This window comes from Hippocampus bargibanti, linkage group LG07 (genome assembly GCF_051943395.1).
Source record: "Hippocampus bargibanti isolate YZ-2025 linkage group LG07, ASM5194339v1, whole genome shotgun sequence".
Classification (NCBI taxonomy): Eukaryota; Metazoa; Chordata; class Actinopteri; order Syngnathiformes; family Syngnathidae; genus Hippocampus; species Hippocampus bargibanti.
In genome coordinates, this window is record NC_142740.1 from 4,052,863 (window position 1) to 4,073,682 (window position 20,820).

Below are 20,820 nucleotides of genomic sequence, written 5' to 3' on the forward strand. Positions count from 1 at the left end.
AGGTCGTAGATAGCTAATAAACAGCCAACAGATAGCTAGCCACCTTGATAGTTATATAGCTAATAGCTAGCTAGATAGTTAGTTAGTTAATACACTGAATGTCCCTATTGAATACACATACATTATTATTATAAATTTACATTTACTGTAAAGTGCCCTTGAGGGCTTTGAAAGGCGCTTTAAATTAAATGTATTATTATTATTATTTTTATTATTAATAATAATACATTTAATTTCTAAGCGCCTTTCAAGGACACTTTACAGTCACTGGATTATTTTTTTTGTGTGTGCGGGTATAATTATTATTATTATTATTATTATTATTATTGTGATTATTATTATTATTATTATTATTATTATTATTATTATTATAAAATGTCGGGTTTCTCGTGTAACATTTCGACGTCATGTTACATGACGTCACTTCACCATTCGGCTCAACTTCGGACAACTCCGCCTACTGCGCATGCGTACAAGCCTCCGGGACGGGCGAGGAACGGGGCGGAAATATAGTCCCCCACCCAGGACTGAGCACTGGTGGGAGCGAGTTTGACGTTTGGGTTTCTACTGAGTGGCGAGTTGTCACCGTCACGCAGTGAGCGACACAGCGTGGAACAAAGACGAAAGGACGAGAAGATATTGAGGAAGTAGTGGAGAGGGTGTGAGACACCTACATCGCTGCTTTTTTTCTCCCCCAGCATCTTCCTCGCCGTCCGTTAGCACCGAAACCCGACGGAGTCTTTCCCCCGGCGTCCACTGGCCGCCCCCTTTTTTTCCCCTTTTCGTCAACATGTCCCTAGCCAGTGACTTTGGCAACCCTTTAAGGAAATTCAAGCTCGTCTTTTTAGGAGAGCAAAGTGGTAAGACGTGATATTTTATTTACACTTTGTGGGGAAAGTTCTGGATGTTTTTTTTTTGTATGGAGGGTTGGGTAGGGGGGTTGTTATCACATGATGCCGATGCACCTGCTTTGTCGCTAAGTTCATATTTGGTCAAATTCAAGCTTAAATAAACGTCATACCAATTACTAATGTTGTTATTTTAGCAGCGGTTAACCAAAGGGTATTTCTTTAAAACAAACGAACCATTTTAAGAGCGCTGTCATTCACTTTAAACGTTTATAGGGAGCCAAAATGGACGACAAGAGTGATGCGGTTGCATAGAGTGAAGTTGTCTGGATAGACAGCGTCGGACACACCCAGCATGTTGTTGTCCGTTGGAGAACTTGAAAGGGTTCTGTTCAGAAAATAGGGTCCATTTAAAGAAGGGTTATTTTGTCAGAATCGAAAATGGACCCCCGGTTTTTACTTATTCCTTCCACGAGATCCTTGTTGGAGGATTAAAGCTTCCCACGATGAAGTCATCTCGGCAACTGAAGCCTCCGTGCTTATGACAGGGCCAAGTATAACCACTATTGAATATTACAAATTGTACTCTTTTCAACACAGTTAAAGTGAAATGCTTAGTTTTTTTCAAGAAAATTTCCGGATTTAAGGATAGTGATATCTTAACAAGAAAGAAATGTGAACAGGTACGTAGAAATCATGCTAACTTGACACATTAAAGGACAACCGACACCTCCGGATAAGATGTGTCCATAATTTGTAAAATCACTTCAAATGACTTCTACTGAGCGTATTTTACAAAGATTCCACCGCATATAGCTATATTTTACGTTTTAAGACTCACGTTGAATATTCAGGACGTCTTGTTTTTGAGTTGGTGACAATGCCTGACGTGACGTCACCAAAGGAACGCCGCTGACCGAGAAGGCAACACACAATGCATTTTGGGTACTTTGTTTGGTCTGAAAAATTTGTGTTGATGGTGAAATTAGAAGGAAAACATAAATAACGCAATGGTAAATTGTTGTGTGTTGCACCAAGACTACTATTTGATACTGGTTGACACAAATTCCCAACAGACAAATCAGCCCATTTCCAACGGAGTTTGGGCGCCATCTTGTGCATTTTCTGGGACGCTACATTGGAGTCCAGAGGGCTCGAATTGATACGGAAGGACTTCTTTAATCGATTGCAAACATTTATGTTTTCCTCTTCAGAACTATTTGAATCATATAGTAACAAGAAAGCATCTTCTCCGAATCTGAAGCCATTGTTTTGATTCTAGAGCAAGTCAAGACGTCCTTGAGTGACGTCACAAACAAGGGGGCGGGACCTTCTGAAACTCTCCATCTCCTAGGTCATTTTGAAGTAGTTTTGGGACACTTTAACTCATTTTTATTGTTTTGCATTTGACTAAAAATAGCAGCCTACATCTTTTGGGTATTTTAGATGCTATAAAATGTTTTTCTGATGTCAGTTAGGAAACAAAAAAATGGTGTCGGGTGTCCTTTAAGATCCCAGATTCAACCCCTCCCCCCTTAGTTGCTAGCTTTAAAACTCAGGACTCGCCCACCCATCAGGTATACAAATATAAACAAATACTTTACTCTTACGACCAAAGCAAAGTGATCATATAACTTGAATACTGATTTTAGCCTTTTCTATCACTATATCCTGTCTGGCGTCATCAGTTTAAAGGCCAGAGGGGGATTTGCAATGTCATTAATTTTTAAACGGAATAAACACTGCATGGGGGGGAGAAACTGTTGATTTAATTAAAGCCAACCGCAATTCAGGAAATCATAACCAGTTGCCAAGCTAAAGGTTAACGATACTCCAATGACACATTACAATGGTCGTAGCCATACATATTTGTACATCAGCACATTGATGGGAGGCGGTTGCTTCGTGCATATTTAACCAGCAGGAAATACATAGACAGCACAATCGATAAGCTCACACTAATGCTTCATCATATGTACACGCGTGTAATTGGAAAGCAGAGAGCAAAGTGAAGCTTTTATTCCATATCTTTGATACGGAAGGTAAAGGCACAGTGTGTAAAAATGTGGTGATTTTTCAATTATATATGTGGAAGATTCGATTCTATAACTTTATTTTTAATGTATAGTGTGATCCCTTGGCTTACGAACTTAATTGGTTCCCAGAAAGTGTGTAAGGCGAAAAGTGTGTACCCCAAAAATTCATTTTCCATAGGAAACCATTAAAATGAGAATAATCCGTTCCCAGGTCCCCATAAAAATATTTTTTTAATTTTCTAAGCCTTAAAACTACATAATATATACCTTATTTTACGTATAATAAATGTGCTATAAGTGTGTACCCCAAAAATTTATTTTTTTTAATTTTCTAAGCCTTAAAACTACATAATATATACCTTATTTTACGTATAATAAATGTGCTATAAGTGTGTACCCCAAAAATTCATTTTCCATAGGAAACCATTAAAATGAGAATAATCCGTTCCCAGGTCCCCATAAAACATATTTTTTTTAATTTTCTAAGCCTTAAAACTACATAATATATACCTTATTTTACGTATAATAAATGTGCTATAAGTGTGTACCCCAAAAATTCTTTTTCCATAGGAAACCATTAAAATGAGAATAATCCGTTCCCAGGTCCCCATAAAACATATTTTTTTTAATTTTCTAAGCCTTAAAACTACATAATATATACCTTATTTTACGTATAATAAATGTGCTGTGGTGTTATAATTAAATAAATAAACTGTACTGTATAATAAAGTGTTTTATTTACCTTTGTGATGGTCATTGATGGCTTGATGGAACGGAGTGGCCGGTTTCATCAGCATTAAACACTTGATGAAGAACATAGACTTCTTCTTTCACCATCTTGAGGAATGATCCCTTGGAGGTGCTTTCTCTACGATAATCATACCTAGTTCCTCATCAATTGTGTTCTGTTTAGCTGGGTTGATAGCTTTTTTGCATCAAGTGTACAGATGGCTTGTGCGGGTTATTTATGGAGCCTGATTGATGGGATATTTTAACCTTGCAGTCTACACTCTGCCTTTCAAAGTTGAAACGAGTCCAAATTTCATTGTTTCCTATCCATTTTCTCACCGGTTCACTTTTGTTTTTTTTCACTTTTTTTTTTGATTCAAGCTCTGTCGTCTCCCTTTCGTGTGTGTGTGTTTTCTCACTCTCTCTCTGTCTTCTGCTTGTCTCTTTAATATTTAACCCCGAGTTAGCTAGCTGTCAGAGATGTCCTGTCGGACACTGTGGACAAAGACTCGAACCCAGAAAGATTGTCTTCTACTGCCGGCATGAGACGCTGCCATTCATGACAGACGTCTGAATTCTGCAGCCCTCTGCCAAGCTATTTATTGAGAGTACATGCAAATTAAAGTGATACATTAGTAAAACATAGTTTCCTTGATTATCCACGCCTCTGGACCACCAACAGCCGTAAGCAATAAAGCATAATTATTTTAATTGGTTGTGTTTTCCATGAACTGATAAATTTGTAACCTGGCTAATGAGCTCTTCCTGTGAGGTAGTTTCAAGTCGTAAATTCTGTCCAAGGCCATATCTACTTCAGTTTAACTGGGCTGTGTCTGTTTCACTCAGATTTACTCTGGCCATCTGCGCCTTGACTGTGGGCCTATTGTTTGGTTGGCCAGCGAAGCATGGGACTTTTAAATATGATAACGTCTTATTCTCCATCACTAGCTCGGAAGTTATCCGGTTAGTGTTAGCACTGGTTTCAGTTAGCTTGCTAGTTTGTCACTTATCCAATTGATTCACAGTTTAGCTCGCTAAACCTTTCTGATGAGATACTTATTAGCAAAGTGAACAACAGCTTGTATTTACAGATTTAGCTTTCTCGAATCATTTTGTCGGCCCACTTAAAGAAAATGTCCTGATTTGTGCTGCTTCCCGTCCGCCCGGAGGATTCAATCTAATTGTACCCATTAAAACAAGTATGTCCTCTCATAATATCCTCGTGTCTGCTTTCCCGCAGGCTAATGCAATGAGGCTAACGTACCGTCACACCTGGCTACTTGTGGCCTCAATATATCTAGGCGTGCGTGGCCTCTAGTCACAATTCTCCATTAGCCCAAAACTGCTGAAATAGATTTTTGTTGTTTTGGAGATGTTGGTTTTACACCAGTGTCATGGCAACCATTTGACTGACCATGAGTCATTCTCCATTTTTAGTTGGTAAATTAACTAGACAGGGAGTGAGGGGGTGTATTTTATTTTATGTATTTTTGTGTCAATATGGTTACTTACTAGCGCGGTTCTAAAGTTACCTGGCTAGTTTGGTCGCTAGTAAAGTTATCTTGCTAGTTTTGGCGCCGTTTTTTGGGGAAAATTAGCCCACCAGTTAGCTAGCTTGTTTTTGTCACTGCTTAGTTGTTCTCGGGAGTTAATTGCCTCGGAAATCACAGTGAGTTTTTCAGTTATTCAGTTAGCTCAGAAGTTAGCTAGCTAATTTGGGACAATCATCTTGTTTGATTAGCCCCAGAAATTAGCTACCTGGTTTGTGTTAGCTCAGAAGTTAGCAAGCTAGTTTGAGAAAATGATGTTTGATTAGCTCCAGACATTATAGCTAGCCTGTTTGTGGCTTACAGGTTAGTCAGCGAGTATTATCTCTCTCAGAATAATAATAATTAAAAAACAGGGAGTGCATAAAGGATTCCAAACGCAGTTGCTTCAATGTGGTGTAAAAATGAGCACCCAGTGTGGCATCCTGCTGCTGCTAAAAGTGCGGGATATGCAGCGGTATCAGCAGGTGCTTTATATTTCTCCGGTAATTGGCCCGCACGTTGCTTCACAGACACTTTATTAGCTCAGAGGACTGGCCGGCAGGGGAATCGACACCATTAGCATTTTTTTGTGCCAGCGTGTGAAGATGAACAGAAACTGTCTGCCAGAAGCCGTTAAAGATTCAAATGCTTTATATAACCAAAATGGCTGCGTCCTCCTTCACCCTCGCTAGTGTGACATCACGCGCACTCAGCTCTTCCTAGAGACGCTGTAAAATCGCAACATTATGTCACGTTTTGCGAGGTGGTGATGGCGGGTTCGGATCCCAAAAAGCAGGCAGGAGGGAGCAGGAGGTTGTTTGACAAATTGTATTAAAATAAAGGTCAGCAGTAACAAAATGTAAAACATCAAAATGATCTGAATGGAAAAAAATACAAAGTAGCAAAAGAAGACCAAAAGTAAAAGTCCGCCAAGGTTAAACAAACACGTACACGATGCATGCAGCAAACAAGCAGCAAACAAACAATGAATCGGCACCGGATGATCGTGCCAGGTGTCCTTTTAAGTGTCATTGATTATAACGACCAGCACCTGCGAGGCTGCAGGCAGGGCTGAAGTCGCTACCCGCTGGTCGCCAATCTGGTCGGGACGACCAGCACCTGTGCAGGTGCAGGCGGAGCGGACAGCGCCCCCCGTTGGTCGCCAAGCAGATCATGACACATTAGAAGCAGAATAAGTCTATCTTGTTAAGTTAACTCCCTGGTAAGCTAACGAGTTATGCTACTTGGTGCTTAGCTTACTGGTTGGCTGGATTTATTGTTTTTTATTTAGCTACATGTTACTTTTGGTCATAAGTTAGCTCAGAAGTGAATTTTCACACTCGTCATTTGTAAAGTCATGTAAGTTCGCTGGCTAGTTTTGTCACTGCTTTTGTTTGTTTACCGATTATTGCTCAACTTGTGACAGTAGATACAGTGATACCTCGGTTTATGAACTTCTCGGTTTACGAATGTTAAATTTATGACAATTTTACCTTGGCATACAAACTATTTTTCAGGATACACACGGAGCTACCACAGTGACTGATTTGTCGTTCGCAAACGAGCCCGTTCTACTCACAAGAAAATGGCAGCCGGCTTGTTTTGGTCCTCTATTCCCCGCCCCCAGTCTTTGGTTAAGGCCACGTAATTGGTCAAGAACGCAGCAGTGAGAGGAGGTGGTTTAAACATTAAAGAGACAGGCAGATGACAGAGAGAGAGTGACACAATTTGGATACAAAACAGTGACATTTGGACTTGTTTCAACTTTAATAGTTCAAAGGCAGAGTGTAGACTGCAAGGTTAAAATTTCCATCAATCAGGCTCTACAAATAACCCGCACAAGCTGTCTGTACACTTTATGCAAAAAGCTATCAACCCAGCTAAACAGAACACAATTGATGAGGAACTCGATAAAATTATCGCAGAGAAAGCACCTACAAGGGATCATTCCTCAAAATGGTGAAAGAAGAAGGCTACGTCCCTCCTCAAGTGTTTAATGCTGATGAAAGCAGCCACTCCATTCCATCAAGCCATCAACGACCATCACTAAGGGAAATAAAATGACTTTATTATATACAGTAAAGTCTCGTTATATCGATATTCAAGGGAGTCCGAAAAAATATCGATATAACCGGGACTATCGATATATCCGACCCTGTTTGCATGTAATTTTCTCCGTGCGTGCATAGAAATAGTATTGATATAACCGGGACTATCGATATATCCAATATCGATATAACGAGACTTTACTGTAGTACAGTTTATTTCTTTAATTACAATACCATAGAACATTTATTATATATATATAATAAGGTATATTTTGTGTAGTTTTAAGGCTTAGAAAATTAGAAAATAGAAAATTATGTTTTATGGGGACCTAGGAACGGATTATTCTCATTTTTATGGTTTCCTATGGGAAATTAATTTTTGGGATACACACTTTTCTCCTTACACACTCTGGGAACCAATTAAGTTCGTAAACCAAGGTATCACTGTACTCAGTTAGCTATGTGTAATTAAGCTGACATGTTCACCTGTGACTTTTGCCACTTGTTAGCGAGTTAGCTAGCTAGTTTGCGCGTTGTTCAGGTTTGATGGAACATTTTGTCACTGGTTTTAGAGAACTTCTACTATCGGCACAATTTCATCCTCTTAATTAGATCGAGCACCTTGGTAGAAGAAAATCATTGGCAGATTGGCTGCCACGTTTATCTAAAGTTAGCTGGGATGATGCGTTGATTAAAATATTAGCGAGGCGTCATTAGGAGAGTCATTATCTTTGCTTCACATTGTGCTTGGCAGATATTCACGGCGGGCGGGCGTAATTAGTCTCTTTGATTAAAATTCTTTGCGAACGCAGCGGAGCTCATCAACGGTGGATGATGTTGATTCCCGATAAGAGTTTGAAGGATCCTGTCGGGGTTTTGGATAGCAACTACAGTAATACCTCGGTTTACGAACCCCTTGGCTTACGAACTTTTCGGTACATTTAAGAAAATTTTACCTTGGCATACGAACTTTACCTTGGCATCCAAACTTTTTTCGTATGCGGAGCTGCCTCAATGAGTGATGTGTCGTTCGCGAACGAGCCCGCTCTTCTAACAACAAAATGGCAGCCGACTGTTTTTTTTCCCTCTATTCCCCGCCCCCAGTTTTCGGTTAAAGCCACATGATTGGTCAAGAATGCAGCAGTACGGGTTGGGGGTGGTTTAAACATTAAAGAGACAGGCAGACGACAGTGAGAGAGTTTCAAATTTAATAGTTCAAAGGCAGAGTGTAGAGCCGCGAGAGTGGCTGACTTTCCAGTAGCTCATGTATTTTGTTTTTCTACTTTTATTCCTTTCATCACTTTGCTGCTGTGAAATGTAAATTTCTCCACTGCGAGACTAATAAAGGCAAATCCAATCCAATCAATCAGGCTCCACAAACAACCCACACAAGCCATCTGTACACTTGATGCAAAAAGCTATCAACCCAGCTAAATAGAACACAATTGATGAGGAACTAGGTAAAATTATCGCAGAGAAAGCACTTACAAGGAATCATTCCTCAAAATGGTGAAAGAAGAAGGTTACGTTCCTCATCAAGTGTTTAATGCTGAGGAAACCGGCCACTCCGTTCCATCAAACTATCAACAACCATCACAAAGGTAAATAAAACGAAATTATTATACAGTACAGTTTATTTCTTTAATTATAATACCATAGCATATTTATTATACATAAAATAAGCTATATTTTGTGTAGTTTTAAGGCTTCGAAAATTATGTTTTATGGGGACCTGGGAACGGATTATTCTCATTTTAATGGTTTCCTATGGGAAATGAATTTTTGGGATACACACTTTTCGCCTTACACTGTCTGGGAACCAATTAAGTTTGTAAGCTTATGTATCACTGTAGTAATTTATAGTCCGTACTATAATCACGGGTGTATCGGAAAAGAAATTGGAATCACATTATTGGCACGTTTGGTTCTTAATAAAGGTCATTTTTCAAGGATGAACCAGTCCCCAAGATGAAGTGCCGAGGGAGATGAAAGTCTAGACTTTTGCTGCTTCGGTTTCTGCCGCCCTGACCTGACCCAGATAAGCGGGAAGGGGGCAAAAAAAAGGATAAATACGCACTCATTAATTGCGGTGTGCTTCTCAAATGATAAAAACACAGTTGAGTTGAGTTTTCTTGTCATTTATCAACCTTAATCGAAAAAGTCTATAGTTTTTTTTATTTTTATTTCGCGTGTTTCACTGCCTCCTAGTGGCCAAATGGTTTTCAATTGTTTAAAAAAAATCTTATTTCATGACAACATTGCCGGTCTTCTGCATTTAACAACAACAACAATAATAATAATAATCATACATTTCATTTCTAAGCGCCTTACAAAACTCTCAATGACACAGCATACGTTTTTAACAACCTTTTTTTTTCCTCTTGCAGTTGGAAAGACGTCGCTGATCACGCGCTTCATGTACGACAGCTTCGACAGCACATACCAAGTAAGAAAAAAAAATGTTAACTCATTCACTGCCGGACGATGTGCAAAAAATGTGTCCACTCCAGTGCCAGGGTTTTTGTCATTTACTCTCAAATTGCAGGACCCACAGAATATTGAGTTTTAGGACTATATAAACATTTAATTCAGCAGAAGATACATTAGACTCTCTTCTTTCAGCAGATAAAAAGTTAATTCCTAAATTATATGAGCCTGGAGTTATTTGAGCTTGAAATGGGGGCGGCTGTACAAAATACAATACATATTGATTTATATAGCACTTTAACAACAAAGCGCTAACATAGACAAACCTCGTGGGAGGGAAAAACATTGCCAGAGGTCTGACCGGAGCTTTATATGCACCCCTTGGCAAGAAAAACCAAAATCCGAAAAAAATCAGGAACGGCGCTGCATGTCATGCTTTTCAATTCCCGAATACTTTGCTGCTGTGAAATGTAAATTTCTCCACTGTGAGACTAATAAAGGCAAATCCAATCCAATCCAATCCAATAAATTCAGGAATGGCAGTGAATGAGTTAAATAAAATTTTGCCTTTACACCCCCCAAAACGCATACAAACATATCGTGATAATTACCGACAGTATCTCAGGGAATTAAGAAAAATAGGGGGAAAAAAAGTTAATTCCTAAGTTATATGGGTCTGGAGTTATCTGAACTTGAAATAGGGGCGGCTGTCTAAAATACAATACATACATATTAATTTACATAGCGCTTTAACAACAGCGGAAGCTGTGACAAAGCGCTAACATAGCTAAAAGGCAAATGCCCCCCCCCCCTTTGTGGAAAGGAAAAACATTGCCAGAGGCCATGGTCAGCGCTTTATCGGCACCCATGCATGAAAAAAAAAACTACCTGAACAAATTCGGGAATGGCGGCGAATGAGTTAAAAGGCACAAAGACCGTCCTTTATGCTGATGGCGTTCAAATAAATCTCACGGCTACCACAGAAAAATCATAATCAGATTATCCAAGTTTAATACCATGACAAGTGTACAATTGTTCCTAGTTTTGCTCTTTTTTTTTTTTTACATATTTTAAGATTTTATCCACGTAAAAGCAAAAAAATCTGGTGATGAGACTTCATTCCTCACACTCTCCTCTCTTTTTTATGCTTTTCCCAGGACAGATGGATGCTAGCTAAATTGCATCTGCTGTTCTAATAATGGCCCAGAAGACAATGTCGTGTTTATTAATATCAGATGCTGCTTCATTCTATCAGCTTTTTCGGCATTTGCACTCTTTATTCTCTAAATCTGGATTTTTACACCGCACATCTAAATGTCCATTTCTGATTTGATGGGCGTCTATTCTTTATCTTCTGCAAAGAGCGACCGATCTTAATGCTGTTTTGAGGAGCTCAGTATATTATCCTTATAACAATAATAATAATTAATAATAATTAATAATAATAATAATAATATTTCATTTTTAAGCGCCTTTCAAAACTCTCAAGGTCACTTTACAGTCACAGGATTTTTTTTTTTCTGTGGGTGCGCAGTGGCAGCCACACGTGCCAGTGTTCGCTCAGCCCGGAAGTAACTCGGATAGAATAGGAAGACAAACAGATAGAAAGCTAGCTAGCTAGCAAGCCAATAGATAGCTAATAGCTAACCAACTAGATAGCTAGCTCGCCAGCCAGCCAGATAGCCATTTTACATTATTACAGAAAAGACAGAGACTTAGCACAATATTTCTTACTAATGTCTCTGTCATACATATTAGCATATGAACTTCACAATGTACATTGAAGGAAGAAAGTGTGACCAAAACAATCATTTTATTTAAAGGACAACCGACATCACTTTTTTTGTTTCCTAACTGACATCAGAAAAAATATTTTATAGCATCTAAAATACCCAAAACACGCAGCATGATATTTTTAGTCAAATGCAAAACACCAATAAAAATGAGTGTCTAAAATCTGCAAAATAATGAACCCGGAAGTGGCCAGTTACAGAAGGTCCCGCCCCCTTGTTCGTGGCGTCACCCCAAGACGTCTTACATTGCTGGAGAATCAAAACAATGGCTTCAGATTCAGATAATATGCTTTCTTGTTACGCATCCAGTTGTGAATATGATTCAAATAGTTCTGAAGAGGAAAGCATACATGTTTGCAATCGATTAAATAATTTATTCCGTGCCATTTTGAGGCAATAGGGGGGGGGGGGAATGTAGCATTAAAAAAGAGGCAGAAAATGGCGACAAAGCTCCGTGTAAGGAATTAATCAGCCCGTTTCCACAGGCTGATTAATTCCTTACACGGAGCTTTGTCGCCCTCTTCTGCCTCTTTTTGGTGCAACACGAAGTTTTCAGACCAAACAAGTACAACAAAATGCATTGACGTGATGGAAGGACTGCTACAATGTGTCCTTTTTTCGGTCAGGGGCGTTCCTTCAGTGACGTAGGGTGAGGACTCGTCACCAACTCAAAAACAAGACTTCCGGAATATTCAGCGCGAGTCTTGAAACGTGAAATATAGCTATATGCGGTGGAGTCTTTGTAAAATACGCTCAGTAGAAGTCATTTGAAGCCATTTTACAAATTATGGACACAATTTGTCCGGAGACGTCGGTTGTCATTTAAATTAAATGTATTGATGAATGACCTTACCACCCCCCTCAGCCTTTTCTTTCTTCCACAGACCTGAAGCCAGCCTCCCTGACGACACTACTCATTAATCATTCAAAATCATATCGTAAAAAATTTACAAGGATCTAATGTGTTCATGTTAAGCTAGCTGTCTAGAGGCGGGGGGATGCGGGGGGGGGGGGGGGGGTGTCTATTTTTAACATCTGGGCCAAAAAGAACACAGAAACCTTTTATTCAAATCGCTAACTGTGTCAAGACCTCAAAATGGCATCCTGTCATTGTAAAGATTATTTACGTCAAATATTTTCTGTCTACCTTTTGGCAACCGGTGAATTAGCGGATTTCGTGGCATGGGAAAAAAAATTGTGCAGTTTTAGCCTGACAATTTTTTTTTTCGCTCAGCCAGACGGCCTGGTTTGCCCTGTACTGGTCACTGGCATTGCCATGGAAACGAGCGCGTGACAGAGCTGCTGATTTCCAAGCGGGCACGCCAGCGTTAACCGCCTCGCATGGACCAACACAAAATAGCTACATCCCAAAATCTTTGAAAAACTAAACCTCAATGAGAACCTCAAATGGCAGAATCACAAATATATTCGGGAATGGAAAATATGTTTTTTTTTCATGCGTGGGTGCCTATAAAGCGCTGGTCAGACCACTGAGAATGATTTTTTTTTCCCTTCCACAAGGGGGCAACATTTCCCTTTTGTCCATGTTAGCGATTTGTTAAAGCTTCAGCTGTTAAAGCGCGATATAAACCAATAATAATAATAATAAACATTTTGGCTATCTATTGGCTATCTATTAGCTAGCTAGCTGGATGGCTATCTATTAAATATCTGGTAGCTAGCTAGTTTACAATCTATTTGACTTATTACCGGGTTGAGTGAACGCTGGCGCATGTGGCTGCCGCTGCTCACCCACAGAAAAACTCATCCTGTGACTGTAAAGTGACCTTGAGAGTTTTGAAAGGCACTTACAAATGAAATGTATTATTATTATCATTATTATTTTCATTTATACGCGCCTTTCAAAACTCTCAAGGTCACTTTACAGTCAGAGGATAAAGTTTATCTGTGGGTGGGCAGCGGCAGCCACACGCGCCAGCGTTCACTCAACCCCGAAGTAACTCAAATAGATAGAAAGCAAGCTAGCTAATGGATAGCAAATAAATAGCAAATAGATAGCTAGGCAGCTTCGAGACAGCTAACAGCTAGCCAGCTAGCTAATGGATAGCTAATAGATAGCCAGATAGCCAGCCAGCTAACAGCCAGTCAGCTAGACAGCTAATAGCTAGCTAATGGATAGCTAATAAATACCGAATAGATTGCCACCCGCACGCTCCTGCAGCTGTTTGATGGTATGTATTATGTTGTATTTTGGACACCCGCCCCCATTTCAAGCTCATATAACTCCAGACCCATATCATTTAGGAATTAACTCTTTTTTTTTTCTGATGAAAGAAGACAGTCGAAGGTTTCTTACGCTGTAGTGACTGTTTATCTCGTCCTAAAAGTCAATATTCTGTGGGTCCTGGAATTTGTGTGACAATGACAAAAACTCTGGCACTGGAGTAGACACATGTTTGCACGTCTGGGAGTGAATGAGTTAATTTCACTTGGATCTTTAAAACACTCACACGGAGTTGAACGTCTCTTTCCATTTTTTTTATCACAGTTAAGAATGCGCAAATGTGATTTAAAACGTAGGCCTGTACAATCTCGGTTGATGATTTATTTTGGGCGAGATCACATGAGGACACATAGCAGGAGAAACGGGTGCGCTTCGTGACGCACTGTGAACACCCTGCCAGGTCGCAACACAGAAGCCATCTGCCTCGATGCAGACAAAAAAAAAAACTATCGTGCACAATAATATCACGCACCTGCCTCCAAAATGGGTTCTTTATTTAAATGAGCCCTTGAAATTCACCAGCGGGAGCCTAAAATGGCCGCGTCTAACTAAAATGGCCGATTTTCTGTTACTTTTCAAGTGTGGCTTCCTCAGTGTTCTTTGCGGGGATGCTCGTGACAAAAAAAAGGGGTTCACAATTTCAGTGGTTTCAGGTGATTAATTATTAAAAACAAAATCCTGAAAAAAATGACGTTGTCCAACCAAGTGTTGGAAAATATGACACTTTGGGGACAGTTATATAGATTTTTTTTAAAGAATGTACTTGTAAACTTGTACTTGATAAACAAAAGCCTAAATGTGAAGTATTTTATTAAAAATCTTAATAATAATATTGTTATCACGTTTAAAAGTGTCATTTTGTTATGATTATGATGATTATTATTATTATTATTATTATTATTATTATTATTATTATTAAATATGATAACTTCTTTCTTGCATATTATAATTTGCAAATTTCCCCATTGTGGGACGAATAAAGGTTTTCTGATTCTGATTCTTATTCTCATTATTATTATTATTATTATTATTATTATTATTATTATTATTATTATTATTATTATTTAATAAGATAACTTATTATTCTCTATTATTATTATTATTATTATTTGCTAGCTGTTAGCCAGAGAGCTAATAGATAGCAATCTCGCTAGCTATCCACTATATTGCTGGCTATCTATGTGGCTGGCTCTAGCTGGGTATCTGTTGGCTATCGATTGGCTAGCTAGCTAGCTTTCTATCTATTTGACTTACTTCCAGGTCGAGTGAACGCTGGCGCGTGTGGTAGCCACTACTCACCCATAGAAAAACTTTAATGTGACCTTGAGAGTTTTGAAAGGCGCTTAGAAATGAAATGTATTATTATTATTATTATTATTATTATTATTATTATTATTATTATTATTATTATTAAGATTCTTACTCATAAACTGGCCTTTTTTCTAAATATTGAAATAATAAATAATAAAAAAAATAAAGAATAAAACAATACAGAATTGAATAAAAGGTAATTTCACAATTTTGATTTGCTTTCGCGGGCCTAATAAAATGATGTGGCGTGCCAGATTTGGCCCTCGGGCCTTGATTTTGACACCTGTGCTCTCAATATTGTTCACTGGGTTATTTAATTGCCGGTTCGGTCGCGTTTTATCTCACGGAAAGTTTACAACGCTGAAAATTTCCAGGATTTTTGCACTAATCAACTCCATCTCTGGATTTATTGTCTCCACTCCCAAGGCAACAATCGGAATTGACTTCCTGTCCAAAACCATGTACCTGGAGGACCGAACGGTAAGACGCCGAATGGACTCAGTGTTTGTCGTAGGGTTTCGTGTGTAACATCAACTGACTGGGTCGATCTTGTTGATCGAACCGATATCAGGTGAGGTTGCAACTGTGGGACACGGCGGGTCAAGAGCGCTTCAGGAGCCTCATTCCGAGCTACATCCGCGACTCGACGGTGGCCGTTGTCGTGTACGACATTACAAGTAGGTTTTGCAGATTTTACTTCAGACGTTTTTACGCTAAGTGGAAAACCCTGAGCCGCACGCATCATACCAAATAAAATAATTTTAATAATTAGCCGTCCTCGAATCATACCGCTCGAATCATGCATCGCGATTCGTTTTGAATCGTCATTTATTGCAATGGTGCTAGCCACTATTAGCTAGCTTAGTGCAAACAAACATAATTCGAACATATGTCTGAAATCTGCTAACGTAAATTAGCATAGATGTCACGATTAATTCTAAACATACAAAAGGCATATGTTCAAACAAAGTCCTCTATTCCCCGCCCCGAGTCTTCGGTTAAAGCCGCTCGTGATTGGTCAAGAACGCAGCAGTGAGGGGGGGGGGGTTACAGAAACACAGAGCTGCAAATAAAATAGATAGGCAGACGACAGAGAGATAGAGAGAATGGATAGAAAACTGTGAAATTTGGACTTTGATAGTTCAAGGGCAGTGTGTAGACTGCAAGGTTAAAATATCCCATCAATCAGGCTCCACAAATAACCTGCACAAGCCATCTGTACACTTGATGCAAAAAGCTATCAACCCAGCTAAACGGAACATAATTGATGAGGAACTAGGTAAAATTATCACAAGAAAGCACGGCATCTTCACTCGGATATCGTCAAGAGGCATCCTGGAAGTTCATCATCCATTGATGATTTCAAGGCTAGCCACGGATGGTTCGAGAACTTTAAGCATCGTACAGGGATTCATAGTGTCATTCGTCATGGTGAGGCAGCCAGTTCTGACGATAAAGCTGCCGAAGGAATCATTCCTCATCATGTGTTTAATTCTGATGAAGCCGGCCAGTCCATTCCATCAAGCCATCAATGACTATCACAAAGGTAAATAAAATGACTTTATTATACAGTACATCTTATTTCTTTAATTACAATACCATAGCACATTTATTATACATAAAATAAGGTATATTTTGTGTAGTTTTAAGACTCAGAAAGTAGAAAATTATGTTTTATGGGGACTTTGGAACGGATTATTCTCATTTTACTGGTTTCCCATGGGAAATTAATATTTGGGATAGACACTTTTCTCCTTACACACTCTGTCTACGAATATTGATATCTTATTTTTCATCATGTTTCTTTTGTAAGTATGTCTATGCTTGTCTGTTAGTACATTTTAAAAATACCCATTAAAAAATCTTTAAAACTCTGTAAAATACTAAATTGTGGGAGTCATAAACCATTTTTTGGTCGCCCGTCATTAAACACTTAATACGTTTCACCAACCTTTACAAAAAGTACAGTCTTTGTTCACGACATGCTTTTTTTGTCTCAACAGACGTGAATTCCTTCCAGCAGACATCCAAATGGATTGACGACGTGCGAACAGAAAGAGGAAGTGATGTCATCATCATGCTGGTGGGCAACAAAACAGACCTGGCAGAAAAGAGGTACGCGTTGCCCCCCCCCGGGGTGGAAACGGACTTTGTGTATTTTAGGAGCAGGCTTTTGAATCCCTAAATCGATTTTGAAAGCCCAACCTTGACATTAAACTGCACTAATCCATAAAAGTGTCAAAGGAAGTTCAAGTGGAAGCGAACTTGACTTCCTGTGCACGCTCCTCAGGCAAATTAGCATCGAGGAAGGAGAGCAGCGGGCTAAAGAGCTCAGCGTCATGTTCATCGAGACCAGCGCCAAGACGGGCCATAACGTCAAACAGGTGAAGAAAAAAAAAACGCCTAAAAATGATGATGAACGTACTGTACATAGACTACATGTCTCCTTTCAGAGGATAAAGAATAGATGATAGAGTACTGCTGTTTTTAATGCCTTAATGTTGTGTTATTTCAATAGGGAATTAAATTGATTAGGTTGAAGATTTTGTAAATTGATCCGTCGGTGTACTTCATTCAGTTTTGGGCATTTGTCTTGTTTACCCCCCCAACCCCGTTCTCAGCTGTTCCGCCGGGTGGCCTCGGCTCTTCCTGGCATGGAGAGCATGCAGGAGTCCAGTAAAGAAGGCAGTATCCTTATTTCAAAGATGTACATAGAGACATGTTGAGGTGACATAATTCCAGCCATGGTACGCTACGCTTGGGTAAGCTATACAAAACAGAAAGTCACGCTAACGCGCTGTTGCCAACGTGACGTCTGTCAATCAATTTTCTTTCATTTTGATGTCTTTATTCAACGTTTCTCTCGCCGTCATATCCAATGGCAGCCTCAATACGTTTTACTGACGCGTAACAGCACCACCAAGCGGTCGTATAGGATTACTACACTTTTTAAAACGGACAAATTTGAAACCAAAACTTCTCGATGTAGTGGCAACCTCTCGACAGGAATGAAAATATGAATATTTACTGGACTCACTGTGGAGAAATTTCTCATTCATATCAGCAAAGTTATGAAAAGAAGAAAATACACGTTTGACTGTATTTCAACAGCACCACCAATGGCCGTAAAGGAGTACTACATAATTTTTTTTAAACTGCCAAATTTGCAACCAAAACTTCTCGATTCCGTGGCAACCTCTCCATAGGAATAAAAAAAATAATACTCTTTATTCGTCTCACAGTGGAGAAATTCCCAATTTACAACAGCAAAGTTACGAAAAGAAGAAAGTAGAACGAAATATACGTTTGACTGAAGTTCAACAGCACCACCAAGTGGTCGTAACGAATTACTACACTATATTTAAAAACTGCCAAATTTGAAACCAAAACTTCTCGATTCTGTGACAACCTTTCTGAAGGAATAAAAATAAGAATAATCTGTATTCGTGTCACAGTGGAGAAATTCCCAATTTATAGCAGCAAATGTATGAAAAGAAGAAAGTAGAACAAAATAGGTTTTACTGCAGTTCAACAGCACCACCAAGCGGAAGTAAATTAGTACTACATGACCCAAAAAAAATGTCGAATTTGACACCCAACAAATTTCCTTCACCATATCCCGCCAGTGATCGACATCAAACTGGACAAAGCGCAGGATTCACAGACGAGCGAGGCTGGCTGCTCCTGTTAATAGCCGCTAGCTTTAGTTGCTAGTAGCTAACGCTCGTCGTAATTATGACCCCTCCCCCCCATCCATGTCGACACATCCTGACTGCTGGTCAGTGCTTCCTGAAAGAAATAACGTCAACGCTGAAGCTGTCAAAAAAAACACGTTTTACTTTTCGTCATTTCTTTCATTATGTTGATGCTAATGCTATATATACCGGTAGTTTTTTTTGTATTTTATAGATATTTTTTAATTTTTGGGGTGTAATGATTAATTCCTGTTCACAGTTTGCTTTTATATATGTTTTTTTGTAATATTTGGGACAAAATGTGTTTACTTTGGGAGCACTTTAACTTTAATTCAAAGCCACAATAGATCCATTCACGTGTAACACTGCCCAATGCATGCTTCTTTAAAGGACAACCGACACCATTTTTTTTGTTTTGTTTTCTAACTGACATCAGAAAAACGTTTTATAGCATCTAAAATACCCAAAACACGCAGGCTGATATTTTTAGTCAAATGCAAAACACTAATAAAAATGAGTTAGTGTCCCAAAACTACTTCAAAAAGACCTTGGAAATGGCGAGTTTCAGAAGGTCCCGCCCACTTGTTCGTGACGTCACGCAGGGACGTCTTGCCTTGCACTATAATCAAAACAATGGCTTCAGATTCGGAGAAGATGCTTTCTTGTTACTCATCCAGTTATGAATATGATTCAAATAGTTCTGAAGAGGAAAGCATAAATATTTGCACTTGTTTAAAGAAGTCCTTCCGGATCAATTCGAGCCGTCATGACTCCAATGTAGCGTCCCAGAAAATGCACAAGATGGTGCCCAAGCTCCATTGGAAATGGGCTGAATTGTCTGCTGGGAATTTGTGTCAACTAGTATCAAATAGTAGTCCTGGTGCAACACACAATTCATCATTGCGTTATTTTTGTGTTTTCCTTCTAATTTTGCCAACAACACGGATCAACACGATGTTTTCAGACCAAAGTACCGCAAAATGCATTGTGTGTCGCTTTCTCTGTGTGGGGCGTTCCTTTAGTGACGTCACGTACGGACTCGTCACCAACTCGAAAACAAGACTTCATGAATATTCAGCGCGAGTCTTAAAATGTAAAATATGGCTATATGCGGTGGAATCTTTGTAAAATACGCTCAGTCGAAGTCATTTGAAGTGATTTTACAAATTACGCACACAACTTGTCCGGAGGTGTCGGTTGTCCTTTAAATGTCTCGTCACAATTTAAACACACACACTACAGTCACTTTGCTGCTAAATCATTTCATCTTGGTGATTTTACAACCAGAATGTAGAAAACACACAGCCTTACTGTCTAATGAGCACTTTTTTTTTGGTGGTTATTGTTATTCTTCTTTATTGAATGACGACTATTCAGAAGGTATTTATTCCTGGTGAATAGGAACCCCCGGTGACACACAAACCGACGTACATTTGTTAGCGTTGTCGATTATGTTAGCAAGGCATCCGAGACCACCTCAGCTTTCTTCTTACTAACTGTACAGAGCATGTGTCCATTAAAAATGTCTTGCCAACCACAACAACGACTCTGCGGTTATTCCGACAAAGAACTTTTAACCAGAATTTGGACAAAACATCTGTCTAGACTTTTTTGTTTGAGCCTCAGCCAATGTTCCCTCTAAGCTGCGCGCATGCGCAATCGCACACTGCTTGCACATACTCAGCACACAAGAACATACATCTATGCAGCGCACATTTTGCAATGTAACTCAATGAGTGACAGGTGTCCAGCCAATAATGCCGTATGGTTCACGTACGCTACGCAGCCAATCGGAGCAGAATGTGCCCCGCCCATACTGAAACTGGTGTGTGGCCAAAGCGTACAAATAAGTGATGGGAATTCCGGCTCTTTTCAGAGAGCCGGTTCTTTTGCCTCGGCTCACTAAATAGATCCGGCTCTTTTGGCTCCCAAATGGCTCCTCTGTTTTTTTTTTTTTTTTAATTGCTTAAATTAATTAACTACCAAAAAATTATGTAAAATTATGTAAAAAAAAAAAAATTACTCATGTAAAAAATATATTTCAAATATTTTTATCTATATTATATAATATATAATATAATAATATAAATAATATAATATATATATCAAATATTTTTATCTATATTATATATATTATATATTATATAATATTATATATA

At 39.0% G+C, this 20,820-nt stretch overlaps 1 protein-coding gene across 1 annotated transcript; it reads left to right on the top strand.

Moving 5' to 3' along the window:
* Positions 1-488: 488 nt before the first annotated feature.
* rab6ba (RAB6B, member RAS oncogene family a) lies at positions 489-20,563 on the top strand. The gene is made up of 8 exons (XM_089001430.1): positions 489-860; positions 9,578-9,636; positions 15,393-15,446; positions 15,538-15,643; positions 16,970-17,081; positions 17,257-17,350; positions 17,588-17,654; positions 18,593-20,563. The coding sequence occupies exons 1-8, from the start codon at positions 791-793 to the stop codon at positions 18,655-18,657; spliced, it is 627 nt and encodes a 208-aa protein (XP_088857556.1). The 5' UTR covers positions 489-790; the 3' UTR covers positions 18,658-20,563.
* The last annotated feature ends 257 nt before the right edge of the window (positions 20,564-20,820 follow it).